Consider the following 18,853-nt stretch of genomic DNA (forward strand, 5'->3'; position numbering starts at 1 on the left):
GACTTGCTGTCTTGTAAAAATTGATTTAGCATATTTCATAGTTTGTAGAGGGTACTTGGAACACTTCAATAGGCCAACAGAAGAAACACTGTCTGTGATTGGTACTTGGCACAGGTTGCTGTAAAAGAGTCATTTTTAAGGAAATTTCATTCATTTGCAGTCTGGGTCTTAATGTTTACTAATTCATGAAGTCTTACATTTTCTCCGTTGGGTAAGAGATTCCTAGTGATCCACTGGGAATATTGCTGATCAGCAACCGGAATATCTGAAATGTGAGAACGAGCAAAGCTTGATTATAAAGGATTAGGATTAATATTTAAGCAATGCAATATCGCACAAGATCCTTTTAAAAACAGGAAATTCACAGTAAGTGTGGAGATGAATTAAGCTGCGGTGAAAGCAGCGGATGATGGTCTCGTACAGTAAGAGGATGCAGACTAAAGACGAACGGCTCAACTGAGAGCAATTCGCCACCATCTTTTATTTCAATGAAGCAATCCTGATGTGGTCCTCTGTCCAGGTCCTGTGACAGCGGAGAACCTTTGGTGATTGCAGAAACCCAGCTTTATAAGGGAACTTCACTTTCTCACACCGTACAAGCCAGTTCTATCTTGGATTGTTTCCAAATCATCTTTTTAAATGACGAGTCTTAAAAAAATGTATGCAACGTTTTCTATAAACTGATCTCATCCATGCGATTACAATGACACTGCAGTGTCATCGGGTTTCTGGTTTGTGTTAGTAGTAGTGGATAATATTTCACAGTTTTACATGAAAAATAAGCATTAAACGTGGTTATTTAATCACTCAGACGTTTTGGTATTCGGCTAGAGAATGGATGGAAACGTGACAGAAAGTTGCATCAGCAGAGAAGGAAAAACTGAAAGTAAATAAAGCAGGAGGCATGATGATGATGATGATGATGAGGAAGGAAAAGAGTGACGCTGCCACGGCGTGGCTAGAGGAGGAGAAGGAGACTGCGTGGGTGGGAGGTCTTCTCCCTGTCGATCCCTGTAGTGCATATTTCTGTCATATTCTCACCCCACTCGCCCCCTTTTGTCCCGTTTCTCCCCTTCTCTGCGACTGAGAAAATGGTTAGAAGCGAGGTGTGTTTGTGTGTGCCGGCATGTGAAATCTGCCCCCCACCCCCCTTCAGAAGGAGCGCTGTTGCAGAAGACAAATGGGAAAATCCAAGGTCATCACGGCACGCTTCTCTCTGACGTTGCCTTTCAGCCCCCTTTGTGTGTGTGTGTGTGTGTGTGTGTGTGTGTGTGTGTGTGTGTGTGTGTGTGTGTGTGTGTGTGTGTGTCTGTCTGTCTGTCTGTCTGTCTGTCTGTCTGTCTGTCTGTCTGTCTGTCTGTCTGTCTGTCTGTCTGTCTGTCTGCACGGCGGGGAGAGTGTGTGTAATTCAATGCATCGAGCCAGGCTCTGCACCAATCACGGTGCGCATTTCAGCTCCAAGCGCACACGTGCAGGCGTTTATACCAGAGTGAGCGGTCGGTGTGTGTGTGTGTGTTTTCAGTGCCTCTTGGCACAGTAGTGTCTCTGTATGACAGAAGCTGCATTGAGAAAACACAAGCGTCTGTAGTGAGGGACTCTCAACATCACGATCGATGTACGGTAAGAATTACAACCGCTCTTCCACTTTGTGTTAGTGAGCATGTGTGTAATGTGAGGCAGACAGCGTTCAGCCAGTTTTCCTACATTCTACAAACACGTTTCCTCATAGCTGATGGACCGCAGATGTCACCACAGTGTAACGTCTCCTGAAGGCGCATTATGGGAACCTGGACTCTTGTGAAGATACCGCTCTATTAAATCAGGAGACACCGCTTTTGAAGATGTTTATTTTTGGTAATGAGACACTTATTTTTTTTTTTACTCAAATAGTTTCCTTCTGTCATATTCGAGGTGGTAATGTTTTGTCTTGTAAACACATTCAGCCAAATGTTGTAGTTATCCGTATGGTGGGCTTTGAGATATTGTCACGAGTGTATATATGTTACATTTTCTTGTAATCCTCTCGTTTTTATGATTCTTCAATATCTTACGTAGCACATGTTAGCTCCATGTTTGAAAACGGGAAAGGTAGTCTATGTGCTGTTAAAGGGACGGTGGTACTTTTCTGTGAAACTTTGAGACCATGAAGAAATCCCCCTTTTGGTGTTAGCGTTTACTGTCGCTCTGCTGTTACTGGGACATGTTGATAAACGGTTCATTGATTAGCACTAATTACAAATGTAGTCGGCTTTGCTTTGAGTTTGCGGACTATTGATGGAAAAATAAAAAAAAGGCTTTGGTTAGAAGGCTGATGAATACAGACACTGCGTACCAGAAGAACAAGCTCAGTTAGGCTTCGCTGTGCAGCGCGCTGGTGAGCTGCTGTATGGAAACGGTTCTCTGGGCTCGAGTCCCTCGTAGCCCCGGCCTCAGCGCCTGTGTGACTGTGATTCATAGTGTGTCGGATTGGCCTTGTGTCATGAGGATTTGTTGGCAGCCGGGTCTGTACATCAGTATGTTGCTCGCATTATAACAGCCATGTTTGCTTCCACCCTCTGCAAAGTGTGTGCGCAGTGTGCATGCGTGTCTATAGCCTGAAGATCCATTCTAAGGTGTGTTGGGGGGGGTTGATTGATGTTGTGGTTATACACGCTACACATTTAAATAGCTGTCCTTATCTGCATGCCCTACAAAAATGTCTTCCTCTTTGTCACGCTTTTTTAACGCCATCAGCCTCTCCTCCACAGTACTCGCCTCCTCTCCTCAGCTGCTGTACAGCTCTCTCTCTCTCTCTCTCTCTCTCTCTCTCTCTCTCTCAAACTCATTGAGCGACAGCTAATGTGCATAGTGGTTTGGCAGTTGAATCTGCCGGGCTCATTATCTAAATATTTTCGTGCGCTCTCCTCGCCTCTTGTCCTGTTCTCTCTGCGTATATAGATCTGGTGTGTGCTTTGCATTTTACTGCGTGAATCTATGGTTTAAGGATGTTTTATTTTCGTTTGCTGATGTAAAGATAGCCCCCCCCCCCCCACACACACACACTCTTATGTAATACCACTCCTGAAGCGCAACATGCATTCTGACCGTCATGAGAAGTGTCATGTATTATGCACAGGTGTACATACACAGCGTGCAGGTGGCTTCATAGTGTTTAAAACCAGTATAAAACCAGCGCTTTGCATGACCGAAGTGAAGGTGAGGTCCAAATGTGTATTGATGCTTCTGTCACGCTCTCTCATAACCACACACACACACACACACACACACACACACACACACACACACACACACACACACACACACACACACACACACACACACACACACACACACACACACACACACACACACACACACACACACACACACACACACAGATCCAAAGTGTGTTTGATATTGTCCTTGCAGGACTATATTTACTCTCTCTTGTCAGCCACGTGACTTTAGGTACAACAGAGCTGCTCCGGGACAGCCGGTGCAGATACGATACTGCAAGATGTGCTGGGCTATTCGTCACACACTTCCTTCTGTGTGTGTGTGTGTAGTTTGAATATTATTTTCCTCTAGATATTAAATTCATTTTGTCTGAGATATTAATGAACAAATGGAAATGTGGTTTGTGGTGTGCTATTGTCCAGCGCTGATAGGTGGAGCAGTACTGCAATTATCACTTGAACGTGTTTGTGCGAGTGTGTGGAGGATATTTGTATTTATTTTGAGAGTATCATGCACAAACATGTCTCTCAGAGCTTTTTTTTTTCCTCCACTATGTTTCTCACTTCCTGTCTATATCTCCTGCTCACCCTAATGTGGAAATGTTAAGCTGACATCCTGGGGGAAATGGAGAGTGTAATCTGTTAATGTACCAGCCCGTTGTTACAGGGATAAATATAGCGTTGTGATTGACTGGGCTCCTTGCTGTGGTGATATGAGGGGCTGGAGACCCCTCTGCACACGTGTACACATTATGCACACGTTAATTGATTCTGCATGGATGTGTAGCTTAGCATCGCCAATCAGGGAAACGAGTAAGATGCGTCACACGGGCCAAAGTTCCCCACGTCTGGTGCACCAGGCTGCAGAAATGTCCTCCTACCAACAACCAGTAATTTGTGTGTGTGTGTGTGTGTGTGTGTGTGTGTGTGTGTGTGTGTGTGTGTTTTAATGTGTCTGTGTGTTTGGAGCCACTTGGTGTCCAGCCCCTAAATGTGTTGTCAGCTTGCCATGCAGAGTGGGTGGATGTCGTGAGACCCCCTGTGTGTGTGTGCGTGCGCGCTTTTCACCGCTGTTGTCCAAATTCTTGTCCACCCACCTTGCTGATCTCTGTTAGCTGTTTCCACACTAACCCACCATTATCAACACCAGAAACACTCTCTTTGTTTTTCACACAAACTCAACACAACTCTGAAGCTGTTCAGTGTTCTCTCTGTGAGGCAGCTGGAGTCATTCCCAATAGAAACGTTGTATCACAGCTCACTTTGAAGCACATTAGGAGCAAAATATGGTACTAAATGGGGAAATGATTGCAGCTGCATTTTTAGAGCTGTAAACCACTTATCAAGCAAAAAAAACTCTGCTTTTAACTTCTCAAATTTGGGGATTTGCTGCTTTTCCCCTTTTTCATATAATTTAAACTGAATATTTTGGGTTTTTTAGACTGTTGCTTGGATATTTTGAAGGAAAAAAAAAAGAATAAGTTTATTGATAATGACAATAATCATTAGTTGCAGTCCAATAGTGACCAGCACGTACCATTTTGAGCAGCATCAGCTGGTTTTCATCAAGCCTCTGACAACTTAACTACTCTTCTGCTTTAAGATTGATTGGCTTTTGTCAAAACTGTCAAAACTGTTTTAAAATGTATCGTATAAAATATAATATTTATTATATAACTGTGTGTGCAGTTGGCCTATGCCAGCTGGTCTGAAAACAAACAAGCAATAGCAGCAACTTTAAAGTCATAAAGAATAAGTGTCTAGGAATAGAACTGTAACCAATTGTAATGGAAAATGCGTTTGCTTGCAGTGCACCACAGGAGTGGAAATAACGTGTAAATTGCTACACCCACTGAGCTGTTAAAATGATTGTGGAGCACTACTGTTTTTTTTGTGTGTGTGTGTGTGTGTATGTGTGTACTAAATAACAAGTATATGCAATCCCTCTTCTCCTCCCAAAAATCTCTCCCCTGTCTGCTGCAGTGCTGACAGAGAGGACAGATTTGTGCTGGACAGAGAAGATGCAATAAGTAGCACTAATCTGTGACTCATTTGGTGCATCACAATCCTCCTCCCCCGTCACACCTCCATCTCTCTTTAGCTGCCTGTGTCTCTGTCACTCTTTTTGTCCTAAACCCTTTCCACTCGTGGGACCCGCTGCATTTTCATTAAATCCGCTGCGACTCCTACACTCGGGCCCGGGGCCAATACAGCAAGGATGAGAGAAGGTGGTAGAGGAGAGGTTTGGTGGGTTGCAGCAGGAAGGGACAACGGGAGGGAGGGAGGGGTGCAGAAGAGGCCTCATTAGTGTTTGAAGTGATGGAGGAGAGAGAGAGAGAGAGGGGCAGCACTATGAATAGACACACACGGCTGTCAGAGATAAGCCTGAGCACCAGCAGAGCGCCTGCTGTGGAGTTCAGGAGAACTTTTAGAGAGCACACAGAGGCCTTTAAAACAGGCCTAAAGATCCCTTTTTACTCCATTAAGAGGCTTTTCAAGGAGACGTTGTCCTGTAGTGACTGCCCTCCTCCCAGGTGTAGGTCACTGATAACACACCAGGAGGCTAGTGAATGCAGGGACGCTGCCCAGAAGAGGCTGTGGCTCAGGCGGTAGAGCGGGTCTGCCAGGGCCGGGGATTCAAACCTCCTGTCCACATGTCGAAGTGTCCTTGGGCAGCACTCCAAATTGTGGCACCTTGCATGGTAGCTTGCTTGCCATCAGTGAGTGTGAATAGGTGAATGAGATGCAAATTGTAAAGGGCTTTGGATAAAAAGCTCTTATTCCATGCGGCCATTTAATCTTTATTGCCTCAGTGCTTTGCTGTAAAAGATGGTCTCCATACATACTGTACCTACAGGGCTAACCAGTAGTGTTTTAAAGCCACATTGTCCTTTGTTTGAAATAATGAAGTATGACAGAGGCAGTCACATTGTTATTGTAATCCTCCTTAAAGAGTTGGGAATGAACCAAAATATTAAACTTAAGTATCCTTATTTAAATCATCACATATCTACGAATGAATGAATGAATTCAAGCAATATGAGATGGAGCTAAACCAACAATTGTTTTGATGATCGATTTATTGTTGAAGTCAATTTTCAAGCAAAAATGGCAAAAAGGAAATTGTGATTTCAGCCTCTAGGAAGTTGTGATGACATTTTTGGGGGATTTCAAGTGTTTTGTGTATAAATTATTTTAATTTGCTCTGTATATTGTGGTTGTACATCACATGGAGATCTACTGTATTGCAGTGGGAACTTGGTAGTTGTGTGTCTTGTGAAGCGGTGATATAGCTGAGCTCAGCTCATCCATTTGTATTAGTGAGTCGGGCACGCGGCGGCTTATTGCCTCCGTTATCTGTGTGAAACATTTTTTTTGGGTGATCTGGTTTGGGCAAACTAATCTCTGTATGATGCCGGCTGTCTCTCAGTGTGGACAGAGTTTTCCCTGGCTTTGTTGGTTCATTGTTCTTTACACTAAATGCACCTATATGTCCGTACATCTACTGTACGTCGTATACAGCACACTGTGAGGCGGGGGGGGGGGGGGGGCAATTTGGCAGCTGGCAATTTTGTTAATATCCGGTCAGTATGCACTCAGAATGGGGTTTTAGTGCCACGTCGGCAAGAAATGCTTCAATCTGTGTAACAGCAAAAATGAATAATGAAACATTTTTCCTTTGGGAGAAAAGAGGGAAGGGAACTGGTGTTCGGGGGAGGAAGGGAAGAAAAAAGGTCTTTTTTAGCAGATTGTTTTGCTTGTCTAACATGCATTACATTCCTACTGTCTCTATTTGAAGTGTCGGGTTATCAAACCAGTCATTAGAAGTGACTGCATTGCTTTCAGCAGAATGACCTACTTTCTGTCATTAGTGTCTTTTGTGGCTCCTAAATTCATATATCGTTGTTTGGTGTCAGCAGGGAGATAATAGTTGTTATGCAGAGCTGCATAAAGCGTTAAATGATGTTAAACAGTGTTTTTAGAGGTTATATCTCTCTTCTTTTTTTTCTGCTTTCTTCGTTCTTCCTCGGTCTCCTTATGACTCACCACTGCTGAATTTCTTCAACCAATCACAATCCAGCCCTCTCTTTGCTGCCGAGCTTGCGTTTCTCGTCAATGCAAAGTCAGAGAAATCAATCTTCAGTGTGTTGCACTTTTCTACTCGAGGCTCTCTTGATTGGTGTGTGTGTGTGTGTGTGTGTGTGTGTGTGTGTGTGTGTGTGTGTGTGTGTGTGTGTGTGTGTGTGTGTGTGTGTGTGTGTGTGTGTGTGTGTGTGTGTGTGTGTGTGTGTGTGTGTGTGTGTGTGTGTGTGATCATCTGAGTCTGTAATCTTGTGACCACATTCTTTCCATATCTGACTACCTTCACTTTGTCCGTGTGATGTTTTTAATCTTGGACCCAGTGCTTTGAATGATGGCATCGCGCCACGACACTGGTGATTGTAATTCCAACATTTGGCAGCTTTTGTATTGTTGCAGGTTACTAAATGACTCTGCAGTTTAGCGGACGCTTGCTATATTTCTTTGCCCTGATGCAATGAAAGCTAGTGATGGACGTCTGCTTCGCTGCACTCCAGCCGATCATCTGAACCTCTCACAGCAGGCTGTAAAGCTTAGCACCTAATAACATGAACCACGTGTATATTTATATTCAAGTGTGTCACTTGAACAAGGCCCTAACCTTAATACTGAGACGATTGTCCATACTTGCCATACCCATTATTATTTTATTAGCTGCAGCTGTGTTTTCCTTGCCGACGAGTCAATTTGACAGTCGTTAACAGCGCCATGTTTTTTCATTTATTCTTTGGTTAACCTTTATGTTCTTGCTTTTCATCATTAAGTGTCCCACCAATTCCTTTGTGGTGATACAGTATGCTGTTAATGTGAAGTCATTAATTGGTTGCTGCCTTAGAATTGCTGTATATCACCGATTAGTATCAATAACTACCTAAACCTACAGCATGTTACCCAAGAGGCTGATTTAAGACGTACATTATTACTTTGGCTCTGATGAATAGTGCGGCAACAGAGGAGGAGAAAAGAAGACTTGCTTGCTCATTGTGTTCATTTGTTTTTATTGTAACTGAGCATCTCTCTCTCTGTCTTCCTCAGGGGTTTGTGGTTGTTGCGGGGCGCTCAGGCCTCGGTACAAGAGGCTGGTGGACAACATCTTCCCAGAAGACCCGGAGGTGAGAAGCTCGAGTGTTTCTTTTAATAATGCCTTTCTGAACCCTAAAACAAAGTATGTGTATCGTCTGAGGTCGATAACTATTCCCCTGTTGTCTGTATGATTGTGTACATCCGAAAAATCCCATTGGCTCTTTGTTGAGGGAACCAGGTTGGCCTACTTAAGTACGTCATCCCTGCAGCACTTTATTAAGGTCAATTTAGACAAGAACACTGCACAACAGAACACGTATTTAAAAAAAGATGTGAGAAAAATGCGCTCTACCAGAATTAGCTGGAAGCTTTTTGTCTGTAGTCCCTGGAAAGTGAAAATTAACACAGTGTTGTGATATTGTCTGAGATTTAAGGAAGAGTGAGATAGAGGCGATAAGAAAACAGCCTCCATGCCTAACTATCTACTTCAAAGCTGTCGGTATCAAACCTCCGCTCACCGTTTGAGATCTGATCCTGATGACTCATAAAGAGAATCATTTGGGTGGAGAAGAACGAGACGATTCGTTGCAGAGGAGACTTTTTTTCTCTTTTTGCCTCTTTGCTACCGCAGTAACCCACTTTACCGATCACATCTGTGGCCAAGTGTGCAGTATTACAGGACGTACTAGTACAAGCAGACCTCGTTTCCGTGCGCGTCCGGTCATTGTACTCCCAGGGCTGCTGAGACTGTAACTAACTGTATCCCAGCAGCTGGGGAATAACGAAGCCGTCTGATAACATTTACATAAAAAAAAAAGTGTCTCACTGTGTGGGTGTGTTTTGTACACAGTTACTATATTGCAGCGTTTCTCCCAGATAATTGGTGGTAAGGGGAACCACAGTAGTGTGCATTGCTAGTTTCACATGGACTGCATATGCTTGGGTTTTATCATTAGGAAGAAATTACAAATTATATTGTTAACACTACAAAAAAGCCACAGGATGTTTTAGAGAAGCAAACGGAAGCGGTGCTGACCTCTAGAATAAGCCACTGATGTGTGGAATTGCCTTTTTTTTCTTTCTTCTCAGCAGAGATTTTGACTTGAAAAGGGCCGGTGCAACTAATAACATTAACGAGGTCCTCATTTCACTTGGGTGTGCCAGGACGCCGTGCCAATGAGCCGGAGTGCACAATAGGAAAGCCCCGGGACTGTTGAGATCTTACATTGGACCAAAAGGCAGTTGATGCTGCATATAATATGAGAAAACCCACAAGTGGAGAAATGAACGGTGGCTGAATTCCATTTAACTGCTTCAGTTCAGGCTCCCGGTGTCGTACATGCCCGCTCACTGTCGTGACTTACTGGAGTGCTTGTATAGATCATTGTAAGTGTAATTAGTAATACCGGTGCTTTTACTAGTCTGAATGGGATTCCTGCTCACATATTCCCAGCTCATGTTTCTCTCTCTTTTTTTTTTTTTCGGGGCATTTCTGTAAATGATGAATGATGTTCTGCCCGTGTGTCACGGTCAGTATTTTTAGAGACACTTAGCATTGCATAGCTGTGTTGCTACAGGATGCTTGGAGGGAATAACTCCAACAAATCCTCCCTGACCAGACTGAAGAGCAGTGAAGTGGGTCAAGGGGGGAAAGTAGGTGGTGAAACTTTGTGAAACTAGATTTACTAATACAATTTGGGTTTTAAGGAGAAGCACACACTATTGCATTAGCTCAGAAATGTTTATGGAACAGTAGTGGAACACATTAATTAGTCATGATCCATTTACCCTGATTTAGTGCAAAATGCCACTGATGTTCCTTTCCTCAGTGAAAGCAAACGGACGTTTTGTCTTAATCAGCTGCTTCTTTGTTTAGTTGACATAGCAGACTAGTGTGCATCTCCTCTGACCTGAGAGTGACTGAATGTTTTTGTTTTGGGTGCAACAATCCTCTAGGATTCTAAACCATGCAAATGAAACGCTAAAGTGTTCTTATTTTCTCTATCTTGTTGTCCCCCCCTCTCTGCCCTTCTGTCTTCCTTCTGTCTTCCTTCTGTCTCCCCTCTGTCTCCCTCCTAGGATGGGCTGGTGAAGGCCAACATGGAGAAGCTGACATTCTACGCCCTGTCGGCTCCAGAGAAGCTTGACCGCATCGGAGCCTACCTGTCTGAGAGATTGTCGAGGGATGTGGCCCGACACAGATACGGGTGAGCGTCAGTCATTCGTCATTCAAAACGCATCAACATGTCAGCCGTCTCTGCCCTAAGAAAATACTGTTTACACATTTCTTTTTGGTATTGTTTATTCTCTGCCACACATGAACTGATTTAAATTCAACACAGTTGAAGTGAGCGCATTAAAATCGTGGTAAGAATCTAAAGTCCTCTTGCTGTGAAGTAATAGATGGTGCACAGATTAGCCTTTCACGATAAAGATTTCCCCTGACAGTCCAGCAAAGAGCTTAAGATGCTTCAAAGATCCCCATTTAAAGACATGTCGAAAGGGATGCATGTCTCATGTTAACCCACATACAAACTGGATAAGGAACTGTTTTTATGCCGTTGATTATACACCAGATATGTCTGTGTTCTTTACACTTGTCGGTCTGTATAATGAAACATATCTATTGTGCGCTCGATACAAAGTAGCCAGGTAGAAAGGGAGGCAGGCTGGTGTACGGGCATCAAAGGTTTCTGTACACTCTGTACTTCCGTTATATGCCACAGGAGTTGATGATTTTTATGACTCATGACGGGGACGCTCTGTGACGAACAGGCTGTGCAGATTACATTTACACTTGGCAGAGTCCGGCTGAAATCTGTTCAATATGTGACTTTTCATAGTTCTTCTGGCAGAGCTTATCACATTTATATTTCTGTTGCTGTGTGCAGTTAGACATTTAGAATATGCATGTATCCTTATACGATATCCAAACCTTTGTCACTGCCTACAGGGTTAATGGTCTCATCCAGATGTTTCTGTGTCTCTTTCCCCTCCTATTCAGGTATGTGTGCATAGCCATGGAAGCCCTGGACCAGCTGCTGATGGCCTGCCACTGTCAGAGCATCAACCTGTTCGTGGAGAGTTTCCTCAAGATGGTGCGCAAGCTGCTGGAGTCAGACAAACCCAGCCTGCAGATCCTCGGAACCAACTCTGTGAGTTTCCACGACTATATTACCAGTTTAGAACGTCAGATGTGTTATTGTTTTTGCAGCTGTGAAGCAAATAAATTAAGAAAACCCTGCATATTATAAAACTTCATGATAAGAATTTAGTTTCGCTAGGACAGAAGTACCGTGTGATTAGATTCACGGATGTACACTTTCAATTTACTGCAGAAGCCAAACGCAGACCATGATATAAAAGTATATAAATACCCACATCCTCAAACTGTTGGTCAGTAAAATGTCTGATGTGAGTTAGTTTATAACAAAAACAAACATTTTATAGCTTTTCGCTCAGCGGGGGAGTGGCTGGCAGAGGGAGTGACGGCGATGAGTATCCTCTGATGTGCAGCTATCGGCGGAAATCAGATTAGCTGCAGAACCACAGCGGCAAAGCTCTGCAGAGATTGAGGCGTCACGCCAGCCTCTCACACATAATCTTCATGCTACCAATCTCCCTTGCACAAACTCACGAGTGTGTATTTAGGACAAATGCAGAGGCCATATACTGATCCATTCATATACACACACACACACACACACACACACACACACATCAGTGCTGCGTGTAATTAATTGTGCATCACAGTGCTATTTACCACGATCAATAGTAGAGGAGTTTTGCAGTATGTGCTAATTTAACGCTTTGCATTCCGAGTGCTTGTTGTTTAACATGGTGACGATATTGATTGGGATTAGTTTTTGCTGTAATTGCAGAAAATCCCGACTGTACAAACACAACCTTGAGCTTCCTCACACACAGAACTATACATGTTCTGTATTTTTCAGTGTAAGCTATTGCTGTAGCTGACAAGTATCAGCGAGAGGTGAAGAGAGAGGATTAGAGAGTTTATCACCACAAGACTCCAGCCCGGCCAGGTTTTCTCTGACCTAAAACCTTCTTTTTTTTTTTCTGCAGAGCCCTTTCTAACACAAGCCAACTCTTCAACACATCAGTACCCGAGTTAGTGTTTCTGTCAGCTTACTTTATGTGAAAAAAAAAAGACTCGGGGCAGGGGTTAGTCTCTCCCGGTGTGGCCTTTGTTCGCAACAAAAATGTTCATAATCTCATCTCTCCATCCTTAAGGCTTAACCCTATTCTTAAAGCTTTCAATCAGGTAGAGAGCCCATTTCAGCGGAGTCGATACATTGATACCTAGAAGCTGCCCAGCATACCTGCTGGTAATACTGGGCAGCTTCCGGTTATCAACCGCGACAGCAATTTACTGCAGCAACTGAGCACAGATGTAGGGATGGGACCACTTCCGTTAATTTGCTCAAGGGTACTTCTTTTTATCACAAACCCACTCCAAACACTCATTTTGTGAGCAGGAAATGGATTCACAAGGGGGTTTCTCTAGATGTTCATTTGCTCCATCAATTCCTGTTTATTCTCGCATGTTTGGGTTACTGCACTAGTCCAGCCTGTGTTTGTGAATGGGGGATTTATGTACTTTAATAACCATCTGCTGTTTGTTCTTGCTTCAGGTAGCATCCGTTCTGTCTTGATTCTAAAGAAATCCATTTCATCATTTATTAATTGGAGGGTGCTGTGAAGCTAAATGTCAGCGTGACATTTTCTGGCCCAGTGGGAGAGCCCCCCCCCCCTTTGCCCTGTGCTTTTCACTCTAATTGAGATGTTATGGCACAGTGGTTTAACTTTATCCTGTGAGATATTCATCATGCGGATTTCGGCTTAATTCATTAAAGAGTTTCTAATCAAATTTGAAAGTAATCCCCCAACAAACTAGAGCCTTTGAGGAGGAGACTTTTACTGTAAGTTGGAGTTTCAGTTTGACATGAAAATATATTTTATTTTTTTCCCCTTCTCAGTTTGTGAAGTTTGCCAACATAGAAGAGGATACGCCATCGTACCACCGCAGTTATGACTTCTTTGTGTCCCGCTTCAGTGAGATGTGCCACTCTAGCTACGAGGACCCTGACATCCGCACTAAGTGAGTGGACAGATGCTTGACGGCGCTAGAGGGAGGATTATTAAGTACTTTCTGTTTTTAGACTGCTCCAGGAAGTCTTTTTTTTTTTTTTTTTTTTACAGATTATCACTCCCTCTGGACACTTGCATCTTTGTCAGACAGGAAATCTTTAGAAGTGATCCTGTCTTCTGAAAATAGACAAAGTGACATCTTTGTACAGTTAAATATAGCGTTGCAGGATTTAAGGATAACAGCCACACTCCGAGGGATCCAGGCTTAAAAACTAGACAAAAATAAGATTTCCTAAATATAAATCATCCATTTATAGATTCGGTTACCAGTCAAACGATGTCTAGTGCCTGATATCCGATCTTCTATTTCTGTTGCCTCCAAGGATCCGCATGGCAGGTATCAAGGGCCTGCAGGGTGTGGTGAGGAAGACGGTGAACGACGAGCTGCAGGCCAACATCTGGGACCCTCAGCACATGGACAAGATCGTCCCCTCTTTGCTTTTCAACCTGCAGAGTGGAGAGCGCACGGAGAGGTGAGTGTCCACGCGGGGAAATGTGAACTGATTGGGGTTTTGCATGTTGCTGTTCATCAGACCTGTAAAACGCACTGACCTGAGGTGAATATGGCCCTGGTGTTAGCGCGTCATCTTCACACATCAGTCCAGGCTGCGCCAACGCGCGTCGACATAGTCGATGACCGTGAACGAGTTGCCGTTGACCCGCCGCGCCTCGGTCACGCAGTCCAGAAGCCGCTGTGCTGCTGCAGCCGACCGGTTTAGTCTTACGTTGGGCCATATTTGTCCTGGCAGTCTACTCGGCCGTCACCCACGTCATTCATCATCACTGTCACCGCGGAGCGAACCCACTGACAGCTCTGCTCCCCTTATGGCCGTCTGTTTGTCAACCTGCAGCATCCAAGGACAAAGAAATGGGGAGAACAATTAAAAGAGAACGGGGGAGAGCGTGAAGGAAAAAGAGTGCAATGGGTGGAGAATAATAGCATCACAATTGCATTGAGAGCTAGAGGATGAGAGGGAGAGATATGCAGAGTCTGGAGCCTCCCTTTTCTTGGCAGCATTCCACATACTGAAATTCACTTTGACGTCAGTGCCGAGATCTGAAGGTTAGGGAAGCAAAAGGGGGAGGGCAGCGAGAAGAACATTTGACGACTGGGTGGAGGGGGGAGATAATAGAAAGTACAGTGATGGAAATACGAAGCTTATTGAAAGAGAGAGACAGATGGACAGAAAGAGAACGAGAGACAGACACTCCAGCAGAGAGAGACACAGTTCCCTCTCAGCTTCCCTTCGCTCTGTGTGTGTTATGAAGCCGGCCCCTGCTGTGCATCCTCAGTCATTAGCATCCATAAAATCCACAGCAGTCAGTACAGTCTAATTAAACTCACATATGGTGCATTTTTCTCTGCATTAATCCCCATGCGCGCGTTTCAAGTTCATTTAAAGATCAAACCAGGCACAGTTTTAGTCGAGCCCTCTGACAGTTGAGACTAATTTCTGTTTTATTTCTGGAGATAATAAAGTACTTCAAGAACAACTGTTAGCATGATTGGCTGGTTTTAAGGAGGTGTTCAGGTACCTGCAAAAGCTTAATGTCCCACATGCATTTTTCCTCTACGCATTGCCTCGGCAGAAAATGTTAACAGAAATGACCCTTGCCTTTTTAACATCACCACTCAAAATCACCCCCCGTGAAATGTTTGATGAAAGCAGATGAGAGGTCAGATTGCTGCAGCCAAGTAGGCTTTTATGCTGATTTGCTCTTGTTTCCAAATCATTAGACAAAGCTGTGCAGAATGAAGTCTACGGTGGGTGTTTTTTAGAAGCACTTTACAATTGCACAGGAGTCTGTGAGAGTGGCGTTGTAAACGTGTTTCCTTACTGCTCAACATTTAAACACCAGCAGCTTATAACTCACCTGAGTTTCCCACACTGGCAGCCCTAACAGAAAAAGGCTACATTTAAGATTTTGCCCTTTTAAAGTGAAACCGGTATCTTAATCCTGTATTTATTCTTGCTTTCTGCTGTTTTTAATTGCCCCTTGAATGTCATTGTGCTTTATAAATCTGAGCTAAGTTAGAGAAGCCACAGCGAGGCAGGAAGTCCTATTTCCTCCACAGCAGCAGCAAGCAAGATGAAAGAGTGAGGCGGTTAATAAATGATGCCGTCATTGGTGGACCACCCAAGGGTTGTCATGACTAAGATGGAGTTATAGTCAAGGTTTTAACTATGCATGAGAACAAAGACGGGCCGGTGTGAGTGCCCACACATACCAACATAGACACGGACATGTCTCCTGTTGATGATAACGGATGCGTTCACACATGCCGGCTAACGCAGGCTTCCTCATTTTCACTGTAGACAAACTGCTGAGGGAAGCGTAACCTCAGGCGGGAAGGCTGCAGTGACACGGCAGCCCAGAGAGTGTTTGAAGAAATCGAGCCTTTGTGGAAACGTTAGTGTTATTGAATCAAATTGATTTCAAACTCCTCTCCATTTTCTCTCTCTCTCTCTCGCCGTCTGCACCTCTCTTCCCCCTCCCTCCCCTGCTCTCTTTCCCCTCTTTTCCTTCTCGTCTGCTTCCTCACCTGCATCGCTCCCTACCAGCCGCTCCCCCTCACCGCTGCAGGCGTCGGAGAAGGAGAAGGAGAGCCCGGTGGAGCTGACGGAGCGCTGCTTCAGGGAGCTGCTGGGACGAGCCGCCTACGGCAACATCAAGAATGCCGTCACGCCGGTGTTGATGTGAGACAACCCCTACTAAACTCTTCTGTCCTCTTTATGGGATTCCTTCCTTTTATGCATGTTTTTTTTTGTCGCATCGACTAGAACGGAAGGAAAGGATGCATCTTAACGCTGTGTTGACGCATATTTATCTGTGCACTGATTGGCATGAGGGGGCGCAACAAGGTGAATGCAAGGTTACATAGTTGTTCCAGACTAGATGTGAGTGCACGATTTGCAGACGGGATGTTTTTAACTGTGTATTACTGTATTTATGTTGAGGTCTGCCTTGCAAGGTTGTAATTTTTGCAGCTTTATCGTGCTTCTAAGGTCATCTTCTGTGATGTTTTGATTTAGCTGTGGATGTCCTCTGTGATCAGTGTTTCTTTTCATGTCACGCTTCCTCCTTCTCTCTCTAGTTTAAATATATACAGCTCTATTGTTCTCTCTGTCTTTCTTTTTATCTGTCTCAGCCGTTCCCCTGTATCTCTCTCTGAGCCCCAGACATCAACTATTCCTTTTTGACTTTTCATTTTTTGTCTTTAGTGTAGCCACCTGTTCTTTGGCCCTCTTGGCTTCTTTCCCTGCATCTCAGCTGATAGCAGGCTGACGATATGGTTTCATTTTCCAATAAACGCAAATTAGTTTAGAAATCTGCTGAGCAATTCTGCGGATAAAATATTCCAGTATTTCTATGCGCTTGCAGGAATACTGCTGCAGCTACATTTTTTTTAGTTTGGATCCAAGTTTATATGCATAACAAAATGAAAAGCCAGCAAAAATACAAAACTTCAGGGACTCATAAGCCTATAATGCCTTATTGATTTTTTTTTTTGTTCTCCAAAATCCATCTGCAACCATAGTTACCATTTGCTTCTGCAGTTATATATTACATTTGTATTTCTTTTGAAGAATCTTTATCCAATTCTTCTTTTTTTTTCTCTTAATTTTCTTTAAATTGATCTCATATTTGCTGAGTGAGACCAGCTCTCGTCCATCCATCACTGTCTCTGTTTCTGACTCCATCCTTCTCCTCTCTTCCTCTGTGTCCTTAAAGATTCAGTAGTATCGATCTTGATCATGTTTAATAGATGTTGTGTTACTGATTGTTACCATTGATAAGGTTTTCCATCTTACATCAACATCCTGACTACATTCAACAATGAAAGACGGAGTCAAATACGTTTCTCTAAACACTTTAATCATTGATTGTGAACAGTAAACATTGCAGTACATCCTAATATATATATTTATATTTAGCATTTTCTCTCTATCCCTTGCTGCTTTCCATTATTACCGGCGTCACTGTGTTATGACATCTTCTGTATCCTCCTCATCCCTCCCCTCCTGTCTGTGTTCCCTCAGGCACTTGGATAACCACTCTCTATGGGAGGGAAAGACCTTTGCAGTGCGTTGCTTTAAAATTATCATGTACTCCATCCAGGTGAGTGATTTCGTGCCTATGTATCCACAAACACCTCTTCCACGCCCCTTTTTTCTGTCTTTCACTTTGTTGACTACAAATCCAGGTCCAAATAATGAAAGCCTGAAACATTTTGTGTGATGTACTCAGTACCATGTTATTTTTAATCTTTTTTTCAATCTTGTATGAGTGAGTTTACAGCCAAAAATAGTTTTATAAAATAAACGGAGCTGGACACATAAAGGTAAAGGATAGACAGGACTGTTGAAATAAGTTAAGTGTACATCAATATTATGTAAATATATATATATATAAAAAAACATGAACGACCAACAATACAATATAATAAATAGTTAATATACAAGCCAAGTGTTCTGTAAGTTGCAGTGTTCACTCTGCTTCTTCATCATCTCCAGCAAAACAAAACATATCTTCCAGCGTCCCACACACTGCCTCCAAAATCGTCTGCCTTCCTACGTCCACCGTCTCGCGGATATGAACCTCCAGAGCCATTACATGCCTAGCACTCAAAATATCAGATGACACGGATCACTCCCTAAACCAGCACTTCACATTATTACCATCTGGTCAGAGACACAGAACACTTGGCGACCTCCTGCAATAGCAGCCCTGAACAATCTGCCTCAGCTGGGCTGAATGAGTGCATATACACGTAAAGACTTAGTGTATATCTGAACGCTTTGTATGCCGCTATTTGTATATCTGTATGTTTCTGTGTACTGGCTGTGGAAACAAAGAAATCTAATCTAGTTGTCTGCGTCTAGTAATCCCATAGAGAGCTGCTGCTGCTGCAACTAAAAGCTCTGCAAAACGTTCTGCTTGTATGAAAAGCGGTGAAATAGTTACTGTTCGAGTGTTCAAAAGTGGTAACCAGAGAGCTGAAAACTGAACAAACAAACAAAAACAGAAAAAGCACAACAGAGTGCAACACCGAGGCTGCCATCTTGTATTTTTCTAATCTAGCTTCATTCATTCCTTCTCTCCCTATCTCCTAGTCCCAGCACTCTCACTTGGTAATCCAGCAGCTCCTCGGTCACCTCGACGCTAACAGCAAGAATTCAGCCACAGTGCGAGCTGGGATAGTGGAGGTTTTGCTGGAGGCAGCCGCCATTGCAGCCAGCGGCTCTGTAGGTGAGGAGATTAACACACTACACACACACACGTATGCACTCTTAAATTCCAGGCTGGCGAGTTGTTAGTGGGATCATGCAGGGGTCATGCAGTCTGGAGCCCCTGTCGTGTAT

At 43.7% G+C, this 18,853-nt stretch overlaps 1 protein-coding gene across 1 annotated transcript in view; it reads left to right on the forward strand.

The window, feature by feature from the left end:
• The window catches only part of LOC306711421 (protein EFR3 homolog B), a 29,700-nt gene that overhangs the window by 1,897 nt on the left and 8,950 nt on the right, over positions 1 to 18,853 (forward strand). Inside the window, exons 3-10 of the mRNA XM_079180367.1 lie at positions 8,331 to 8,407; positions 10,398 to 10,525; positions 11,323 to 11,473; positions 13,316 to 13,437; positions 13,811 to 13,960; positions 16,052 to 16,186; positions 17,531 to 17,609; positions 18,605 to 18,740. Of these exons, the coding sequence (XP_079036493.1) occupies positions 8,331 to 8,407; positions 10,398 to 10,525; positions 11,323 to 11,473; positions 13,316 to 13,437; positions 13,811 to 13,960; positions 16,052 to 16,186; positions 17,531 to 17,609; positions 18,605 to 18,740 (978 nt within the window). The remainder of the gene's footprint in view (positions 1 to 8,330; positions 8,408 to 10,397; positions 10,526 to 11,322; positions 11,474 to 13,315; positions 13,438 to 13,810; positions 13,961 to 16,051; positions 16,187 to 17,530; positions 17,610 to 18,604; positions 18,741 to 18,853) is intronic.

This window comes from Pholis gunnellus (genome assembly GCF_910591455.1).
Source record: "Pholis gunnellus genome assembly, chromosome: 19".
NCBI lineage: Eukaryota > Metazoa > Chordata > Actinopteri > Perciformes > Pholidae > Pholis > Pholis gunnellus.